Source organism: Pan paniscus, chromosome 19 (assembly GCF_029289425.2).
Source record: "Pan paniscus chromosome 19, NHGRI_mPanPan1-v2.0_pri, whole genome shotgun sequence".
In the NCBI taxonomy this organism is placed as follows: Eukaryota; Metazoa; Chordata; class Mammalia; order Primates; family Hominidae; genus Pan; species Pan paniscus.
In genome coordinates this window covers 98,254,034-98,273,759 of record NC_073268.2, presented here as the reverse complement: position 1 = coordinate 98,273,759, position 19,726 = coordinate 98,254,034, and the positions used below count along the sequence as shown (strand labels likewise).

At 55.8% G+C, this 19,726-nt stretch overlaps 3 protein-coding genes across 5 annotated transcripts; 2 read left to right on the top strand and 1 right to left on the bottom strand.

The window, feature by feature from the left end:
- The first annotated feature begins 2 nt into the window (after window positions 1-2).
- On the top strand, window positions 3-2,652 carry ARL16 (ADP ribosylation factor like GTPase 16). Of its 2 annotated transcripts, XM_055101412.2 has the most exons (5): window positions 3-130; window positions 229-286; window positions 696-809; window positions 1,679-1,794; window positions 1,947-2,652. In XM_055101412.2, the coding sequence occupies exons 1-5, from the start codon at window positions 69-71 to the stop codon at window positions 2,116-2,118; spliced, it is 522 nt and encodes a 173-aa protein (XP_054957387.1). In that variant the 5' UTR covers window positions 3-68; the 3' UTR covers window positions 2,119-2,652. The 2 variants fall into 2 exon arrangements, with proteins under 2 accessions (XP_054957387.1, XP_063455560.1); XM_063599490.1 differs by lacking the exon at window positions 3-130 and having other exon boundaries at window positions 260-286; window positions 1,147-1,794.
- A 7,250-nt stretch (window positions 2,653-9,902) lies between these two features.
- CCDC137 (coiled-coil domain containing 137) lies at window positions 9,903-17,122 on the bottom strand. 2 transcript variants are annotated; one of them, XM_003831114.5, is made up of 6 exons: window positions 16,933-17,122; window positions 15,975-16,108; window positions 13,386-13,614; window positions 12,013-12,095; window positions 11,684-11,763; window positions 9,903-11,345 (listed from the first exon to the last, which is right to left on the bottom strand). In XM_003831114.5, the coding sequence occupies exons 1-6, from the start codon at window positions 17,112-17,114 to the stop codon at window positions 11,136-11,138; spliced, it is 918 nt and encodes a 305-aa protein (XP_003831162.5). In that variant the 5' UTR covers window positions 17,115-17,122; the 3' UTR covers window positions 9,903-11,135. The 2 variants fall into 2 exon arrangements, with proteins under 2 accessions (XP_003831162.5, XP_063455558.1); XM_063599488.1 differs by having other exon boundaries at window positions 9,903-12,095.
- Window positions 17,123-17,175: 53 nt separating this feature from the next.
- OXLD1 (oxidoreductase like domain containing 1) lies at window positions 17,176-18,796 on the top strand. Its single transcript, XM_003831117.5, has 2 exons — window positions 17,176-17,315; window positions 18,248-18,796. Exons 1-2 carry the CDS (start codon window positions 17,256-17,258, stop codon window positions 18,629-18,631), a joined length of 444 nt encoding a protein of 147 aa, XP_003831165.1. The 5' UTR covers window positions 17,176-17,255; the 3' UTR covers window positions 18,632-18,796.
- The last annotated feature ends 930 nt before the right edge of the window (window positions 18,797-19,726 follow it).

Sequence of the window (19,726 nt, the reverse complement as noted above, 5' to 3'; positions counted from 1 at the left end):
GAGTGGCCGGTGGGCGGGCCTTGCTCCGGGGCGCCGAGCTACGGGTGCCGGGTGGAGCGAAGCACGGAATGTGTCTCCTGCTGGGGGCCACGGGCGTCGGGAAGACGCTGCTGGTGAAACGGCTGCAGGATATCCTTCCGCGCGGGGACGGGACCGGGGCGCGGGGGGCACCCGGACTGGGGTGGGGACTCACCCTTTAGCTGCTCGGGTCCTTGACCGCTTCGCACAGGTGAGCTCCCGGGATGGGAAAGGCGACCTGGGGGAGCCGCCCCCGACACGGCCCACGGTAGGTGTCCGCCCTCGCGGGTGGAGTTGCGGGGGGTCAGTTCTGCGCCTGGCGAAGAGCTCCGGGCTCCTGTAAGTGCACGCCGAGGCGCAGCGGGTCAGGTCGTGACCTAAGGTCAGCCTTCGGGAGCGGGGGTCGGCCCGAGCTGAGGATAATTGGCGCGGGATGAGGGGGCCTGCCGCCCTCCACGGGCACTTCCTCTCCCCTCGCAACGGGTTCCTGTGGCTGGTCGCCCCCACAGCGAGTCCAGCTACTGATGGGCGTCGGTCCCTGCTCGCCGTCCCTGCGTTAGGGAGAATGGGTCTGCGGGGTTCAGGCCACCGTGTAAGGTGTGGGCACGGTGCTCTTCAGGAGTTCACAACGGGACAGCGCTTGTGTTGTTCTCTTTGCATCGTGGTTTTTCCTATAGGTGGGCACCAATCTTACTGACATCGTGGCACAGAGAAAGATCACCATCCGGGAGCTTGGGGGGTGCATGGGCCCCATCTGGTCCAGTTACTATGGAAACTGCCGTTCTCTCCTGGTGGGTTGTAATCCTATATGGGCTTCTTTTAGGGAAGTGTGTCTACATTTCTGTGACGTCCAGTCCCCAACCTTGCTGTGTGTAGAAAGGGGTTTGGGTTATTTAGTGACTATACTACTCATGGAAATAGGTCTTAGCTAGTGTTGCTTCCTGCTGGGTACCCCGTCTGGTTTCTGGTGCTTGCGCTCCCAGGCCCCCGGTAGGAGCTCACAGAGGGCTTGCTGAGGGCAGGGCTGCTGCTCTGCAGAGAACAGACTTAGCCCTCTGTGTCACTCCCCGGTACGTCTGTGTTTATGTTGGACTTATACGTACCTCTGGTTGGTCTCATCTTGATAAGGCCTGTGCCGCGGATTCCAGTATGGAGAACTGATGGCCACATGAGGACAGAGACGAGTGACACCAGGTCGTCTTCATAAAACTCGATTCCTTCTGCTTCTGCTTCTGCTTGTTCCCAAAGCTTTGTTTAAAGCTACTTTGGGCTGGGCGCGGTGGCTTACTCCTGTAATCCCAGCACTTTAGGAAGCTGAGGTGGGCGAATCACGAGGTCAGGAGATGGAGACCATCCTGACTAACATGGTGAAACCCCGTCTCTACTAAAAGTACAAAAAATTAGCCAGGCGTGGTGGCGGGTGTCTGTAGTCCCAGTTACTTGGGAGGCTGAGGCAGGAGAATCACTTGAACCCTGAACCCTGGAGGCGGAGTTTCAGTGAGCCGAGATCGTGCCACTGCACTCGGAGCGAGACTCCGTCTCAAAAAATAAATTAATTAATTAAAAAATGCAGTTTTGCTCTCCCAGTGCCAGGCCTGTGAGGCCCAGGGGAGGAAGTTTGGCAGCGGGGCATTGCTGCTGTCTTTTTCTTTTTCCCCAGTTTGTGATGGACGCCTCTGACCCCACCCAGCTCTCTGCATCCTGTGTGCAACTCTTAGGTCTCCTTTCTGCAGAACAACTTGCAGAAGCATCGGTGCTGATACTCTTCAATAAAATGTACGCGTCCCTGAGCTGAGAGGGAGCACAGCGGGGGCGGGGGCTCCCTGGGGTTACAGCCGGAAGCATGGCTCGGTAGGGAGGTGGTGCGGCTGGGGGTCCGGGGCAGGTGTGGCTGCCACTGCTCTGATGGGGCACCTCTTTCTCTCCAGCGACCTACCCTGTTACATGTCCACGGAGGAGATGAAGTCATTAATCAGGCTTCCAGACATCATTGCTTGTGCCAAGCAGAACATCACCACGGCAGAAATCAGCGCCCGTGAAGGCACTGGCTTAGCAGGGGTGCTGGCCTGGCTCCAGGCCACCCACAGAGCCAACGATTGACTGCACGGCAGAGGCGCGGCTGGCCTGAGCTGGGGAGAGGTGGCAGAGGGCAGTATGGCTTTGCTGCCAATAGTTTCTTCTCACAGGGGCAGAATAACCCAAAGTAACCCTACATGATGGGGCTCTGTGCTGAGATGCAATGATGCGTAAACTGAGGCATGTGGAGATGGAAGTTGACATCTGGCCTCTGAAAAAAGTGTCCCTAGGGGCCAGGCATGGTGGCTCACACCTGTAATCCCAGCACTTTGAGAGGCCGAGGCGGGCGTATCACCTGAGGTCGGGAGTTCGAGACTGGCCTGACCAACATGGAGAAACCCTGTCTCTACTAAAAATACAAAATTAGCTGGGTGTGGTGGTGCATGCCTGTAATCCCAGCTACTTGGGAGGCTGAGGCAGGAGAATCCCTTGAACCTGGGAGGTGGAGGTTGCAGTGAGTCGAGATCATGCCATTGCACTCCACCTGGGCAACAAGAGTGAAACTCCGTCTTAAAAAAAATAAGAAATAAAAAAATAAAAACCTGTCCCCAGACTGGATGAGCAGGGCCTGCAGATGGCCGAGTGTTCTGTATCCTAGAGTGGTGCTATTGGGGTTGGCTCACCTCCTTCCTGGAGACCTGCTGGACTGCCCCCAAGGCGTATGGACTGCACAGTGCCACTGAAACCTGGCCTCTTGGCTGTAGCACAACCTCCAACCTGCTGAGCCGCTGGTACCCTGACCCTGCATCTGCCACAGACGGCATGAGGCAGGTGAAGTGAGTGTGGTAGTAAGAGCCAGGCCTCAAGTTAGAAACAAGCTGGTGGCCGGACGCAGTGGCTCACGCCTGTAATCCCAGCACTTTGGGAGGCCGAGGCAGGCAGATCACGAGATCAGGAGTTCGAGACCAGACTGGCCAACATGGTGAAACCCTGTCACTACTAAAAATACAAAAAATTAGCTGGGTGTGGTGGCTTATGCCTGTAATCCCAGCTACTCGGGAGGCTGAGGCAGGAGAATCGCTTGAACCTAGAAGGCAGAGGTTGCAGTGAGCTGAGATCGCGCCATTGCACTCCAGCCTGGGTGACGAGCAAAACTCGGTCTCAAAAAAAAAAAAAAAAAAACAAGAGCCAGCATTCTCACTGGTTCACTTGTTCAGTGAACAGGTATTGCCATGAAACGCCCCACAGGTGTGCCAGGTGGGGCTCAGATGAAGCACAGGAAATGGTGGCCGTGCCTCCCATGGTTCCCCAGTGCCCTTCCTTGACTTTGGTTTTCAGCCATGGCCACTTGTGGGAGTGTTGATTGACAGGTCAGTGTCCTGCAGCTGCCAAAACAACACAAATTTGCTCTCTTAGTTCCGGAGGCCAGAGTCCAAAGCTGGGCTTTCACCAGGGTAGTTTTCCTTCTGGAGGCTCCGAAGGAGCATCTGTGCCTTGCCCGCGTAGTGGCTGCGGTGCTCCTCGGCGCGCCTGGGCTGTGGCCTGCAAAGCCTGTTTCCGCCTCCACCTTCACGCAGCTTCTCTCCTGTGCCTCTGTGTTCTCTTACAAGGACATCTGTCGTCGAAAATCCAGGATGATTCCTCATTACATCTGCAAATGCCCTATTTTCCAAACAAGGTCGCTCTTGCTTGTTCCAGGGGTTATAATTTGGACACACCTTTTGGGGGCCGTCATTTGACTACAACAATTGAATAAGAAACCCTATAGTCCTGAGAATAGATGTGAATTTTCTACAGATGTTTTCCCAGCTGGCAGCCTAGGCTCCTTCGGTCATGGAAGGAGCCTCGCACCCACCACCCTCCTCCGTGGCACAAACCTGCTGCACTTTGCTTGTGGGGAAATGGGTCTTTATTCCTGTGGAGGGCTATGTGCGATGCCTGGGAAAAGCTCGCAGCACGACGTGTGCTTCAGGGTGTCTCGGGCTCCAATCTCTGCTTTCCAGTGTGTCATGGGCTCTCAACTGTACACAGCCTGTGTCCTGTTGGATGCCACCTTTTTTTTTTTTTTTTGAGACAGAGTCTCACTCTCGCCCAGGCTGGAGTGTAGTGGTGCAATCTCGGCGACTCACTGCAACCTCTGCCACCCAGGTTCAAGCAATTCTCCTGCCTCAGCCTCCTGAGTAGCTGGGATTACAGGCGCCTGCCACCGCACCCGGCTAAATTTTGTATTTTTAGTAGAGATGGTTTCATCGTCTTGGCCAGGCTGGTCTTGAACTCCTGACCTCGTGATCACCTGCCTCGGCCTCCCAAAGTGCTGGGATTACAGGCATGAGCCACTGTGCCTGGCCTGGATGCCACCTTCTTAGACACCACATGAATCCCCATGCACTGCTCCCCCTGCCCCTTACCACCACCAAACAGCTACTGGACACCTGAGGTCTCTGTCCTGTTAGTACCATGGGGCGGAAAGATACAATACCTTTTTACACCCATAAGGGTGACAGCCAACACACCTAACAAACTACAGGTGAGCAAGAGAAAAGCATTAACAAATTTACTTAATTATTTGAGGCAAGCTCTCACTCTGTCTCCGAGACTGGAGCACAGTGGTGGGATCACAGCTCACTGCAGCCTCAACCTCCCAAGCTCAGTCAATCCTCCCACCTCAGCCTCCTGGGTAGCTGGGATTACAGGCATGCACCACCACGCCTAGCTAATTTTTTGTATTTTTGGTAGAAACGGGGTCTTGCTGTGTTGCCTAGGCTGGTCTTGAACTCCTTGCCTCAATTGATCCTTCTGCTTCAGCCCCCCAAAATGCTGGGATTACAGACATGAGCCACCATGCCCGGCCTAAAAGCATAGCAAATGTATTAGTTTTACATGACAGCCGGGCACGATTGCTCACACCTGTAATCCTAACACTTTGGGCGGCCAAGGTGGGCAGATTGCTTGAGGCCAGAAGTTTGAGACCAGCCTGAGCAACATGGTGAAACCCCTTCTCGACTAAAAATACAAAAATTAACCCGTCATGGTGGTGCCTACCTGTAATCCCAGCTACTTGGGAGGTTGAGGCAGGAGACTCGCTTCAACCCAGAAGGTGGAGGTTGCAGTGAGCTGAGATCATGCACTGCACTCCAGCCTGGGTGACAGATTGAGACTCCATCTAAAAAAAAATAAGTAAATAAAGTTTTACATGACGCAGGAGCCTTCAGCAATAAAGACCCAGGGAAAACCTTTATTAATTACTTTATTTATTTTTGAGATGGGAGTCTCGATCTGTCACCCAGGCTGGAGTGTAGTGGCACAATCTTTGCTCACTGTAACCTCTGCCTCCCAGGTTCAAGCGATTCTGCTGCCTCAGCCTCCCAAGTAGCTGGGATTACATGTGTGTGCCACCACACCCAGCTAATTTTAGTATTTTTAGTACAGACAGGGTTTCACCATGTTGGCCAAGCTGGTCATGAAGTCTTGACCTCAGGTGATGCGCCCACCTCGGCCTCCCAAAGTGCTGAGATTACAGGCGTGAGACACCGTGCCCGGCGTGAAAACCTTTATTCTTATATTTAGGTTTGACGAGTGAACAGGCATGCAGAAATGTGGTTGGACACACAGGCTCTGGCCTAACGTCCGTCTAACTGGTGATGGACACAGTGGGGAAACCCAGCAAGGCCACTGTGCACAATTCCCCTTCCCCTGGGGATAGGGCAGGACCCCTCGGGAATGAGGGTCTTCCAGGGAGGAGGGAGTGACCTTGCTAGGTATTATGGCTGGCTTTGGGAGAGAGGAGTTCTAGTTTCTATGACCTGCTGTGGGGAAAAAGAATTGTGGTTTCTGGGACTCACTTTGCGGCAGAAAAGTGGGCAGGAACCAGGAGGGAAGGACACAGACCTGGCTTCTGAGGCCTTCCAGTCTCCTCTGGGTCAGAGTAGTCTGCATGCCAAGGTGCCATACTTTGGGGTTTAATGAGCCCTGACAGCAGGTCCTTGCAGATTTCACAGGCAACTTGTGATCCCAGTAATTGGGTTTCAGTCCCCCAATTTCAGAGGACTTTAGCAAAGCCTGGTTGAAATGGCCAAGTGTCGGCCAGGCACGGTGGCTCACGCCTATAATCCCAGCACTTTTGGAGGCCGAGGCAGGCAGATCACGAGTTCAGGAGATCGAGACCTGGCCAACACGGTGAAACCCTGTCTCTACTAAAAATACAAAAAAATTAGCTGGGCGCGGTGGCGGGCGCCTGTAGTCCCAGCTACTCGGGAGGCTGAGGCAGGAGAATGGCATGAACCTGGGAGGTGGAGCTTGCGGTGAACCGAGATGGTGCCACTACACTCCAGCCTGGGCTACAGAGCGAGACTCCATCTCAAAAAAAAAAAAAAAAGAAAAGAAAAGAAATACCCACCGTGACTTTTGCTGTGAGGCATGAAAATATAGGGAGGTAGGAGCCTGAGGTGCCTGTGGCCACCCAGCTGGAGGTGGGTGGGCTGCGCTTGTCAGCTTGCTTGGCGGAACGTTCCTTTAGTTGGGAGGGAGTGCCTTTCCTGAAGCAATCCTTGGGCTGGACATGCTGATCCTGAATGAGTCCTAAGAGTACGGGTTTCCCAATACCCGGAGAAAACAGCAAGCCTGTGTTCCCAGCCAGCGCTGGTGGCAGCTGGGTTCCAGGCAGGTGGAGCCGACGTGGTCTGGAGCTGGCAGCCACACTCTGGCACCTCCTTAGGCAGTTTTCAAGGGTGGGTTCCAGCCAGGGAGCCCTACGCAGGCGTGGCATGGTGCCACGGGAGGACTGTCTCGGGGTAGGTGGATAAGGACCCTCCTTGCCTGCTCCTGACAGGCCATGTGCTACAGGCCACTTTCAATAACCCACGTTCTCAAAACCATCAGGTCCCCACTTCGTTGGCACACAGTGTCAATTGGGGTGTCCTGCAGGGTGGGTGAGGGGTGCTGGGGACTCCCCTAGCCTTGTCACCCAGACCCCCACCCAACCTTAGGGTCCCTGCAGTCAGCGGCTGTTCTGGGGTGTAGGGACCAGCCCCACAGGGTCGGTGGGTCTCTCCCCATGTGCAGAGATGAGAGAGTGTAGAAATAGAGACACAAGACAGAGATGAAAGACAGCTGGGCCTGGGGGACCACTACCACCAAGTTGCGGAGACCCGTAGCGGCCCCAAATGCCAGGCTGCACTGATATTTATTGGATACAAGACAAAGGGTCAGGATAAGGACAGTGAGCCATCTCCAATGATAGGTAAGGTCACGTGGGTCACGTGTCCACTGGACAGGGGGCCCTTCCCTGCCTGGCAGCCAAGGCAGAGAGAGAGAGAGAGGAGAAGGAGAGAAACAGCTTACATTATTATTTCTGCTTATCAGAGACTTTTAGTACTTTCACTAATTTGCTACTGCTAACTAAACGGCAGAGCCAGGTGTACAGGATGGAACGTGAAGGCGGACTAGGAGCGTGACCACTGAAGCACAGCATCACAGGGAGACGGTTAGGCCTCCGGATAACTGCGGGCGAGCCTGACTGATGTCAGGTCCTCCACAGGAGGTGGAGGAGTAGAGTCTTCTCTAAACTCCCCCCGGGAAAGGGAGACTCTCTTTCCCAGTCCGCTAAGTAGCGGGTGTTTTTCCTTGACACTAACGCTACCGCTAGACCACGATCCGCTTGTCAACAGGTGTCTTCCCAGATGCTGGCGTCACCGCTAGACCAAGGAGCCCTCTGGTGGCCCTGTCTGGGCATAACAGAAGGCTCGCACTCTTGTCTTCTGGTCACACCTCACTATGTCCCCTCAGCTCCTATCTCTGTATGGCCTGGCTTTTCCTAGGTTATGATTATAGAGGGAGGATTATTATAATATTGGAATAAAGAGTAATTGCTATAAACTAATGATTCATGATTCATATATAATCATATCTAAGATCTATGTCTGGTATAACTATTCTTATATTTTATTATACTGGAACAGCTTGTGTCCTCAGTCTCTAGCCTTGGCACCCGGGTGGCTTGCCGCCCACATGGGGCCAGGCATGCTGGACCCCCCTCGGTGCACATGCCAGAGCCCAATTCACTCCTGAGTCTGGGGAAATTGATGCTGCTGAGGACACCACTGTTCTCAGAGTCGTCTCTGCTCGTGGACTCTTCTCAGCGCAGATGTAGCATCTGGATAGGAATTTTTTTCTTTTCTGTTTTAGAGATGGGGGTCTTGCTCTGTTACAGCCCAGGCTGGAGTGCAGAGACACAATCACAGCTCACAGGCCCAGACGGTGCAGCGGCCAGGCAGAGGTACTCCTCACTTCCCAGACGGTGGGGCGGCCTTGACCTCTCAGGTTTGAGTGAACCTCCCATTTCAGCGTCCCGAGTAGCTGGGACCACAGGCATGGTGCCACCACAGCTGGCCTGAATTTTCTTTAACAGTTTGGAGTTCCCATCAAACTAAACGCTAATCAAAGGATAGCATTATACGGTATGTGAAATTATAACATTAATATTTTTTTCTTCAAAAAAAATCACATCAATAAATGTGTGATAGGTTGGCTGGGAGAAAATCTGGCTAGTCTGGGAAAATTCTTTGTAGGAAAGTTGACAACTAGGGTGCTGCGAGACCTGTGTGTACGAGTAGGTGACCCATCTGGGATCACTGGTTTTGTCAGCACCCCGATTTTGTGCAAATTCAGTTTTCCCTTTATATGGAGAGAACAGCGCTGCCCCATGGAGAGCGGAAGGCCCAGGGAGGTCCATCCATGGCCTTCGCCTCTTAAACATTGACCCTGACATGCCCACATCACCTCCTCCTGAAGATTCCAGAAGTAAAGGATAAGTAAGAAAAGCAGGACGGCACTTTGGGAGGCAGAGGCGGGCGGCTCACCTGAGGTCAAGAGTTTGAGACCAGCCTGACCAACATGGAGAAACCCCGTGTCTACTAAAAAATACCAAATTAGCCAGGCATGGTAGTGCATGCCTGTAATCCCAGCTACTTGGGAGGCTGAGACAGGAGAATCGCTTGAACCTGGGAGGCAGAGGTTGTGGTGAGCCAAGATTGTGCCATTGCACTCCAGCCTGGGCAACGAGAGCAAAACTCCATCTCAAAAAAAAAAAAAAGTAGGAGGGGTGAGCTGGTCTCTCCTGGAACCCCAGCACTGAGGGAAGCCAAGGCAGGCTAATCTTGAGCCCAAGACTTGGAGACCAGCGTGCCACTGCACTCCTGCCAAGGTGACAGCAAGACCCTGCCTCAGAAAAAAAAAAAAAATGCCAAGTACAGTGGCTCACGCCTGTAACCCCAGCACTTTGGGAGGCCAAAGCAGGCGGATCCCTTGAGTCCATAAGTTCGACACCAGCCTGCGCAACGTGGAGAAACCCCATCTATACAAAAAGCACAAAAAATTATTTGGGTGTGTTGGTGAGCACCTGTTGTCCCAAGTACTTGGGAGGCTGAGGTGGGAGGATTGCCTGAGCCCGACAACTTGCTGCAATGTGCTTATGCCACTGCACCCCAGCCTGGGCAACAAAGAGGCCCTAAAAACCACCAGGGGTTTCCCTTCCAGCAGCTAAAACCTGAGAATCCTGGATGCAGTGGAGAGCATGAGCGCTTTCCCAGCCCTGTGGGATCCCTTTGCTTAGCCATACACGGGCCGATACTGACACCCAAAACCAAAGGCACTGAGCGAGTGGGAGTGCCACCCGCTGCTGTCCCAGCCCTTTCCCAGGGAAAGGCCACCCCCTTCCAGCTGCTGCTTGTGATCTGGGGCTGAGTTCTGGCTGCTGCAAAAACAACATCCCAACGCGAGGGCTGGGGCCGCCAGGTCCATCACAAGGTGGGAAACATGCCCATAAGAGGAAAACAGCCCTGACTTTAAATATATATTCTCCAATATAAAACTTTTAACTAAAAAGTAAACTTTAATGTCGAAAGTGCAAACTTGGGGAAGGCAGAAAACATCACACACAAGGCTGTCACTTCACACTTGGAAGGTTGCACAGCGGCCGGGCAGAGGCGCTCCTCACTTCCCAGATGGGGTGGCCGGGCAGAAGCACTCCTCACTTGCCAGACGGGGTGGCGGCCGGGCAGAGGTGCTCCTCACTTTCCACATGGTGTGGGGGCCGGGCAGAGGTGCTTCTCAGTTCCCAGATGGTGCTGGGCTGTCGGACTCCATTGCTGGATGTGTGACTTGGGTTTAAGCCTCTCCCTTCTGCTCTCATCTGGAAATGCTGACAGCCTGGGCATTTCCTCCTTTGGCACTGGAGACTGAAGCCTGGCAAGGCCCTGCCCTCAGCAGGAACTCCCCCTGGGCCCCACTCTGTGACCTCAAGCCCAAGACAGGATTTTTCCTTTACCTTCTTCCAGCCACTTTGGGCCTCCCGGCTCTCTCAGAGCCCTGTTAGGTAGGTGACAACTCTGTTCCCACTGTTTGTTTTTTTTTTCGTGTATTTTTAGTAGAGATGCAGTTTCACCATGTTGGCCAGGCTGGTTCGAACTCCTGACCTCAGGTGATCCACTCGCCTCAGCTGCCCAAAGTGCTGGCATTACAGGTGTGAGCCACCGCGCCCGGCCCCCGGTTCCCACCTTCTTAAGTGTATGTGTTGTCATCATGTTTCACCCCAACCAAACCTTGGGTGGGCAGCCTCTGCAGGGGACCACTCACAGCTGGCCTGTAGTCACGGTCCCCTGCAGAGCCCTGTCCCGATGCGTCGTCCCTGCCCGTGGCCTGCTCTGCCTGATGTGCACTGTACGCTCGGCTCTGCTGACTCCCGGGGGCCTCTGTCACACACTGAGCCAGCCTCATCAGCTGTCTCGGTAGTTGGTGTTCAGGGACAGGGATCCAGCCCTTCCTAAGGTCCACCTGGGCTGAGACTCAGAATGGACGTTCAAAACAAAGAGATGGAGCTGTGAGTGACACCGGGCCCCACGGGCCGTCTGTCAACCAGGCCTTGGCCCTAGTCCGTCGGGCACTCACCCCCTGCAAGATGTGGACCCACTAGTGCCCAACGTGTGAACAAGTAGCTGGAGGCCTCACCCCACACTGCTGGCATGGCCTGCCTCTCTCCTACCCAGGTGTAGCAGCTCCTGGTGCCAGTTGCCCCAGAGCGTGGCCAGGCCCCGGGTGTCTCTCCATCACAGCTGCGGCTCTGGCTTCTTCCGGGAAGTGAGGTGGGGTCGCTCCCCGTGCAGCCGCTGCTGCCGCTGCTTCAACGCTCTGTAGGCCTGCACGGCCCGCTCTCTCTCCTCCTCCACAATCCGCTGGCGGGCCAGGGAGGCGGTCAGAGGCTGGGACACACCACCGGGGCTCAGAAGCATCCGCAGCATCTGCGATCTCCTGCCAGGCTGAGGGAGAGAGGGGAGGGTGAGGCACAGGCTGGGAAAGGAGGGGACACAACAGAAAGCCTCACAGCTTCAACAGCTCTCCCGCCAGCGAGAACACTGCACTCTCAGGCCACACACCAGACAGCGCACATGTTGGCTGAGGGTTTTCTTTTTCTTGACACAGGATCTCGCTATGTTGTCCAGGCTGGTATCAACTCCTGGGCTCAAGCAATCCGCCTGCCTTGGCCTCCCAATGTGCTGGGATTACAGGTGTGACCCACCGTGTGCAGCCTGTCCAAGGCTTCTGTTCCCTGGCAGCACTGGGGGACAAACTCAAGTTGTCCCCATGCCCCACTTACCTGGTCCTTGCTTACACTCCTCCGGGGCCTGGCAGTCAGCTCTGGGGGCTGCAGGACAACCTCACCAAACTTCACCGTGTCTGGAGGAGCAGAATACAACCGAGGACTGCTGCCCACAGCCACTGCACCCCTGACACCCAGAGCCACCACCCGCCCAGCTCCCTCCCACAGGGCTGGGACAGAACACCAACTCATCCAGTGGTCTAACGGCTGTGGACCCCAGGGGAAACCACAGGCGCCCAGTGCAGCCAGGGCTGGTGGGGAACAGAAGGCCTGCGCCCAGGCCCCACCCGGACCACTGCTGACACCATCGCTTTGGGAAGAGCTACCTCGGAGCAACTCCTGCTCCAGCCTGTCTGCCGCCTTTTCCTCCTTTTTCCGTCGGACTTTATCTAGTCGCCGCTTCTGGAACCTGGGGAAGAAAGCACATGTCACTCAGATTCCTAAATTCTCTTTCCACCCAGGGAAGAGGCAGAGGCCGCCCCACCCACAAGGGATCCCCTGTGGCAGAGCAGGGACCCAAGAACAGGTGGCTGCCTCCAAGTCCCCGCTCCCCTTACCACCCCAAAACCCACAGCTGCCCACCAAAGAAGGCTCTGACCCCAACAGGCCCCTCACAGGTCCCCCAGTGGTTCTCAGCTGGGGACGGCTACCTGCCAGGGAATATCTGACAATGTGTGCAGACACGTGGGCAAGGGCTACTGGCACCTTGTGCATGAAGGCTGGGAATGCTGCCAAAGACCACCCAACAGAGACTCATCCAGCCCATCCGGTGCTACTGTGTCTAAAGGGCCTAACAAGTATTGTATATCACGTCTCCCTCAATGTGAATCTGGAAGCTTCACCTTCAGTGACAGCTCTGGAGATCACCGTGGCGCCAGGCTGTATCTGGGCCACGTTTTCTGTGATGAACTTTCATTGGCTAAGGTAACTATAAGTAATACAACAATCCAGAAACAGGGAATCTACAGAGCTGAAAGCAACCTCTCAAACCTTCAAAGCTTTTTTTTTTTTTTATTTTTTTTGAGATGGAGTCTCGCTCTGTCACCAGGCTGGAGTGCAGCGGCACGATCTCAGCTCACTGCAACCTCTGCCTCCCGGATTCAAGCGATTCCGCTGCCTCAGGCTCCCAAGTAGCTGGAATTACAGGCATGCACCACCACGCCCAGCTAATTTTTTTTTTTGTATTTTATTAGAGACAAGGTTTCACCGTGTTGGCTAGGATGGTCTCGATCTCCTGACCTCGTGATCCACCTGCCTCAGCCTCCCAAAGTGCTGGGATTACAGGCGTGAGCCACTGTACTCGGCCAAAGCTTTTAGAGAATTAGGAAGGTGTAGTCTCTTGGACGAGAGACATTCTGTTCTAATGGAAACAGAACCCCCGGGCACGTCACCCTCAGACCGACCCCCTCAGGGCTGATTCCCACAGGGCTAGGGCTTTCTGGTGCTTTTCCTGTGAAAGCAAGGACCAAGCGAGGTCTCCGCAGAGTTCCCAGGTTCCGCAGCCTCCTGGAGGCCACACCCTCACTGGCTCCCAGCTGGATGCTCGGACCCGCCAACTCCCAGGGCTCTGGCTTGGTCTCCCTGAATCCATGCTGCCCCATGGCTATGAAACAGGGTCCCTGCAGAGGGCCGTCATGGGAACCCAATGTCTTCCCTCCGGCTCCGAGGGCAGACCCCTCCCCCTCCCGCCTCCACTCACGCTTTTTTTGCTTTTTTCTGCTCAGACTTCTCCTTGCGAACTGCCTGCACCTCTGGCTGCCGGATGGCCTGGTTCTTGCTGAGGAACAGCACATGCTGGGCCTCTTGCTGCATGCGCTGGATATAGGCCCCGTCGGACTCCCCCTTCCTCTGTTTGAACTTGGGGACTGCGATGTCGGGCTCCTCTCCCTTTGCTTCCTTCTCCAATGTCTTTCTGAAGGTCACCTGGGCTGAGGACAAAGGGAGGCCTCAGAGGAGGCAGGAGGCAGACAGTGGCAGGCAGGTGACCCATGCTCATTTCCCCTCCCAAAGCCACAGGAAGGGAAGACCAGGCTGGCTGGAAGCACCCCAACGACAGCAGCTGAAGAGGATGTAGAATGCCCGGCCCGGCATCCCCGGGGATGTGACCCCCCAGCCCAGTGGCACCTGTCACAGATGTCCACTGCAGCACAGCTGAAAAAGGAAAGCAGAAACAACCTAATGTCCAGCCCTAGGTGGCTGGTTGAATGAATTCTCCTCTGATCACCCACAGACTCCATTGCACAGCTGCCGAAAGAAGCCCAGTGGAGCTACACAGAGAAACGTGGGCAGACCTGCCGGGCGCGGTGGCTCACGCCTGTAATCCCAGCACTTTGGGAGGCCGAGATGGGCAGATCACAAGGTCAGGAGATTCAGACCATCCTGGCTAACACGGTGAAACCCTGTCTCTACTAAAAACACACAAAAAATTAGCTGGGCATGGTGGTGGGTGCCTGTAGTCCCAACTACTCGGGAGGCTGAGGCAGGAGAATGGCGTGAACCCGGGAGGCGGAGCTTGCGGTGAGCCGAGATCACGCCACTGCACTCCAGCCTGGGCGACTGAGCGAGACTCCATCTCAAAAAAGAAACGTGGGCAGACCTACGACATCCACTGAGAACGCAAGCGCAGGACCCCGGGCGAGTGTAGAACACAGGAGGCGGACAGTGCCAGGCAGATGGTTGTGTTCATAAATATGTGAAGACATGCATATTGCCAGGCATGGTGGTTCACACCTGTAATCCCAGCACTTTGGGAGGCTGAGGTGGGCGGATCACCTGAGGCCAGAGTTCGAAACCAGACTGGCCAACATGGCAAAACCCAGCCTTTACTAAAAATACAAAAACGAGCCGGGCATGGTGGCACAGGCCTGTAATCCCAGCTACTGGGGGGGCTGAGGCACAAGACTTGCTTGAACCTGGAAGGTGGAGGTTGCAGTGAGCCGATATTCTGTCTCCAAAAAAAAAAAGGCCAGGCACAGTGGCTCACACCTGTAATCCCAGCACTTTGGGAGGCTGAGGTGGGGAAATCACTTGAGGTCAGGAGTTCAAAACCAGCCTGGCCAACATGGTGAAACCTCGTCTCTACTAAAAATACAAAAATTAGCTGGGCTTGGTGGCGTGTGCCTGTAATCTCAGCTACTCGGGAGGCTGAGGCAGGAGAATTGCTTGAACTGGAACTGGGACAGGGGAGGCAGAGGTAGCAGTGAGTTGAGATTGTGCCACTGCACTCTAGCCTGGGCTACAGAGCGAGACTGTCTCAAAAAAAAAAAAAAACACACACACACAAAATTAGCCGGGTGTGGTGGTGCGTTACCTGTAATCCCAGCTACTCAGGCGGCTGAGGCAGGAGAACTGCTTAAACCCAGGAGGTGGAGGTTGCAGTGAGCCCAGATCACGCCACTGCACTCCAGCCTGGGCGAGAAAGCAAGACTCCATCTCAATAAATAAATAAATAAACAAACAAACAAAGGTGCCAATTCAATGCAGCACGGTTCAGAACGTGCCATGTGCTACCCAGGCCAGTGCACCTCCTCCCTGCACCTTCCTCACCTCTATCTCACTATCCCTTTGGCAGCCATATAACCCCCAACAAGAAGCCTACAGTTTATACACAAATTATAAAACAGCTTTGCTGTAAAACCAGTGCCACGTTTGGGAAGAGAAATGTGTCTATTAGCAAAATATACACACAGTGGACTCCGTTTCCCAACGTGCCCAGAGTGTTACCTCTGGGTTGCAGCGGTGGACATGTGGACACCCTACCCAGACTTGGGGGAGGAAGGCAGACTTCTCAGAGGGGCCTGATCGAATTTCCTCCTTCAGCTCCTGACTCCACCCACTTCTCTCTACCATTGCTTCAGCACTCTTGTCCCAAGAATCATGGCTTCTCCCTGGCCGTAGCCCCACCAGCTGCCAGGTCCACTCTCCCTCACTCCATCACCGCTCGGTGACCTTTTTTTGCTTTAGAGTAAACATGAATTGGCCATGCCCTGCTAAAAACTCTGATGAATCTTCGCTACTTTTGGGGGAAAAAAACGCCGCTCCTTAGCATGGATCCTGAGGCCCCATAACGGGTCCTCCCGCCCACCCCACAGCCTCCTTCCAAGCCTCGTCTGGAACCACAGCGCCACCCGCTGCCAGCCACTGCTTTAGCTTTGGCCACGCTCCCCCACCTTCTGAGCACCGGGTCTTGGCATATTTTCTCTGCCTGAAACGTTCTGAAGTATTTGGGCGATTGGGCGGGTTGAGACACACAAAGCTTCACTGCCGCCCAGTATGGGCCTGCACACACCTGCTTTCTTCCTCTTCTTGTTACTGATCGGGTTTTTCATCTCTTGGCGGCTCCTCATAATCTCCCGGAGCCGGAAAGGGATCTCCTGTTCATCCTGGTTCTTCGGCTTGCAGTTCACTTTCTTCTTCTCTTTGCTGGGAGGAAGAACACGGGGGTGAGACCCGTCCCAAGTAAAGCACAAGCAGAATCAGTAAGAGAAACAATAGTTGGGTCTGGCAATAAAATCTACACGGGCTGGCCGGGCTTGGTGGCTCACGCCTCTAATCCCTGCACTTTGGGAGGCCGAGATGGGCGGATCACGAGGTCAGGAGATCGAGACCATCCTGACTAACACGGTGAAACCCCGTCTCTACTAAAAATACAAAAAATTTGCCGGGCGTGGTGGCGGGCGCCTGTAGTCCCAGCTACTCGGGAGGCTGAGGCAGGAGAATGGCGTGAACCCGGGAGGCGGAGCTTGCAGTGAGCCGAGATCGCGCCACTGCACTCCACACTCCAGCCTGGGCAACAGAGTGAGACTCCGTCTCAAAAAAAAAAAAAAAGAATCTATCTATACAGGGGCCACATCTGGCTTCTGTGGTGCGAGCCGGTCCAGCAGTCCAGGAAGCAGGGATCTTTCCTCTCGGTCTCACTCAGTGGCTGTCCCTGAACCGCTTCCTCACGGGACGCGAGGCCGAAAGGCACTCCGAAAGCCCAGGAGGCCTTTCCGCCCTGACCTCGTCCAGAACCGCAAAGACGGGACACTGGGACGCGGGAAAGGCAAAACCAAGGACTCGCTCGCGCCTCCATTCATTCAACCGATCCTGGCGGAGCGTGGGCCGCGGGCACAGACAGAGGAGGGCACTGAGCCCGACCTGGGGAAGGGGTCCGAGCGAACGCTCCCTAAGGGGTCCCGGGCGGAGCCTTCAAGGCGTCCCCTTCTCTGGGGAAGTGTGGCGGCCTCGCGGGGCAGCGCAGTCACCTGCGAAGCCCGGGCCACGGGGCTGGGCGCTGCTTCCCCAGCGGCTGCACTTGCTGCCGCCCCCGCGCTCGCCGGGGACTCCCAGGACCCGCCTGCACCCTGGACACCGCTGCTCCGCGACCAGCTCCCGCCATCTCCACGCCGGGAGGCTCCCTAGCGAAGCCACTTCCGCCTTCCTGCATGGTTCCGCCCCACCGATCGGCACTTCCGCTTCCTGCGCTCAGCCTCACGCTGGCTGGAGCGGCGCGACTTCCTGAAGGTCCGGGATTGGCCGGAGCGCCCGCCGCTCACGGTCAGGGGTTGCCGGATCCCGTCCGCGGGCGATGCTGCTGCGGAGGGCGGTCGAGGGAGGCCGGGCGGTAGCCGCCGCGGCCGGTGGCTCGGCAAGTACCAGGAGGGGTCTTGGCAGCGCCGAAGGGCACGTCCGAGAGGCCGCTGTCCGGGGGCCCGCACGTACCGGGAGGAGCCCCGGCCCCTCCACCCGCATGTGGGGACGGAGCCGGGAGGATCGCGCGCTGGTCGCCGCCGAAGGACCCCTCGCTCCTCTCCTCCATCGGCTCTTACCGAGTCCCCGCCCCGGAATCTGTGGAGGGGCCGCTTAGCCTCGGGAGAGGAAGCAGCCCGGTGAACGGCCACTTTCCTGTTTCTCGGTATCTGCCGAGCGCCTGTGTGCGAGCCCTCCTGGGCTCTGGGGACTGGCCGTGGACATGGAGCGGATGATGCTCCTCGCAGGACTAGTTAAATAAGTGAAGTTGGTAGCGTGTCAGTCCGTGATCCTGGGTAGATAGAGCAGGGGAGCGAGGGAAGACTGTCTATAGGACATTCACGCTGGGATGAGAGGGGCCTGAAAGGCCTGGGCTTTGTGACAGGGAAACTTGGATAAAGGGTGGTGCGATTCTTCCGGTTGGTCCCTCAGAGGTGGTGGGGCTTGGTTATACTGGTAGAGGTGTTCGGATGGCCAGAGCTTACAGGGTTACACCTCTCGTCTACTGGTGTCCGCAGAGCAGCCATCTTAGCTGGAGGTGGCGAGTGCCTCCCCCACCCCCCACCATCTGCTGGAGTGCACACCCGGCGCCAGGCCCTGATCCTGGCACTTCTTGTGAATCACACCGTGTCATACCCATGACTTCCATTGCACAGTGGGGAAACTGAGTCTAGAGAGGTGAAATAACATGTCTAAAGTCACAGGAAGTGAAAAAGCTGAGGACATGGAGCCAGTTGCCCAATGACAGGAGAGCTGAAATGTCCTCACTGCTGGGGGTAGACCGGGCCTCACCAGCTTCCTGGAGAGTCACATGTTTGTCTGCATCCTCAGGGGGCTCGCCGGTTCTCCAGCCCGGACTGCTGCCAGAGGCTTCCTGGAGGTGGCAGCTTTCTTCAAAGGCACCATCCCGGAGCGCAAGCCCCTGATGGGCGCAGAAAATTCGGGACAGACCACGTAGAGGTGGGCTCCCAAGCAGGTGCGGACGGCACCAGGCCGCCCAAGGCATCGCTGCCACCTGAGCTCCAGCCGCCCACAAACTGCTGCATGAGTGGCTGCCCCAACTGCGTGTGGGTGGAGTACGCGGACAGGCTGCTGCAGCACTTCCAGGACGGTGGGGAGCGGGCCCTGGCTGCCCTGGAGGAGCACGTGGCTGATGAGAACCTCAAGGCCTTCCTCAGGATGGAGATCCGGCTGCACACCAGGTGCGGAGGCTGAGCCAGCCCTGCTGGACTCCCTCCCACAGGACGGAGTCCAGGACGCAGCCGCAGCCTCCTTCCTTCACAGCCCCTCACAGACTCCTTGTGTCCAACGGGAATAGGAAGAATTAGTTACTGACTTCACCTGAGAAAAAAATAAATTCTCTATGGTGGTTTCACAGGAGGTTTTTGTTTTGGGGGTGCTTTTTTTGGCAGTATGTCTGCCAACCAGAATGGCTGCTGATTTGGCCTCAACAGGAGGCTTTTGTATGGTTGTCCATAAGGCCTGTGTTGCATCTTCAAAGCGAGCAGGTCCAGGTGGGCATTATGCACCTCCGGAGCTCTTGGAGCCATCACCCTGCTATGAGGGTAAGATAAGACCCCCGGCCGGGTGTGGTGAAAATAAGACCCCCGGCCGGGTGTGGTGGCTCACACCTGTAATCCCAGTACTTTGGGAGGCTGAGGCGGGCAGATCATGAGGTCAGGAGATGGAGACCAGCCTGACCAACATGGTGAAATCCCATCTTTACTAAAAATACAAAAATTAGCCGGGTGTGATGGCAGGCGCCTGTAATCCCAGCTACTCAGGAAGCTGAGGAACCCAGGAGGCAGAGGTTGCAGTGAGCTGAGGTCATGCCACTGCACTCCAGCCTAGGTGACAAGAGTGAAACTCTGACTCAATAAATAAATAGGACCCCTTTTTGTTGAACAGTCAAATGACAGTGACCCCAGCGCCCCTTCCAGGCCAGGTCCCAGCTTCCCCCAAGTCCTGGCAAAGGCCTGCTCTGGTTGGTCTCAGCGTGCAGCAGAGGGAAGGCCATCTGATCTCATTGAGTCGCTGTGGCAAAGCCTTTGGCAGGCACAGAAGCCCACAGGCAGCCTGGAAGTGCCCATCTGTCCAGCTGCCATCAATCCCTGGCAGGGGTCCTCGGGTACCCTTCCACCAGCCTGGCAGGGGCTGCAGATCAGCCCTCAGTGGCCCAAGCACTACCTGGAACCAGTCCTTCCAGCTCCTTCAGCCGCAGCTCCCAGGGGAGTTGGTAAGAGCAGCAGGACGTGGCCAGGCGTGGCGACTCACGCCTGTAATCCCAGCATTTTGGGAGGCCTAGGTGGG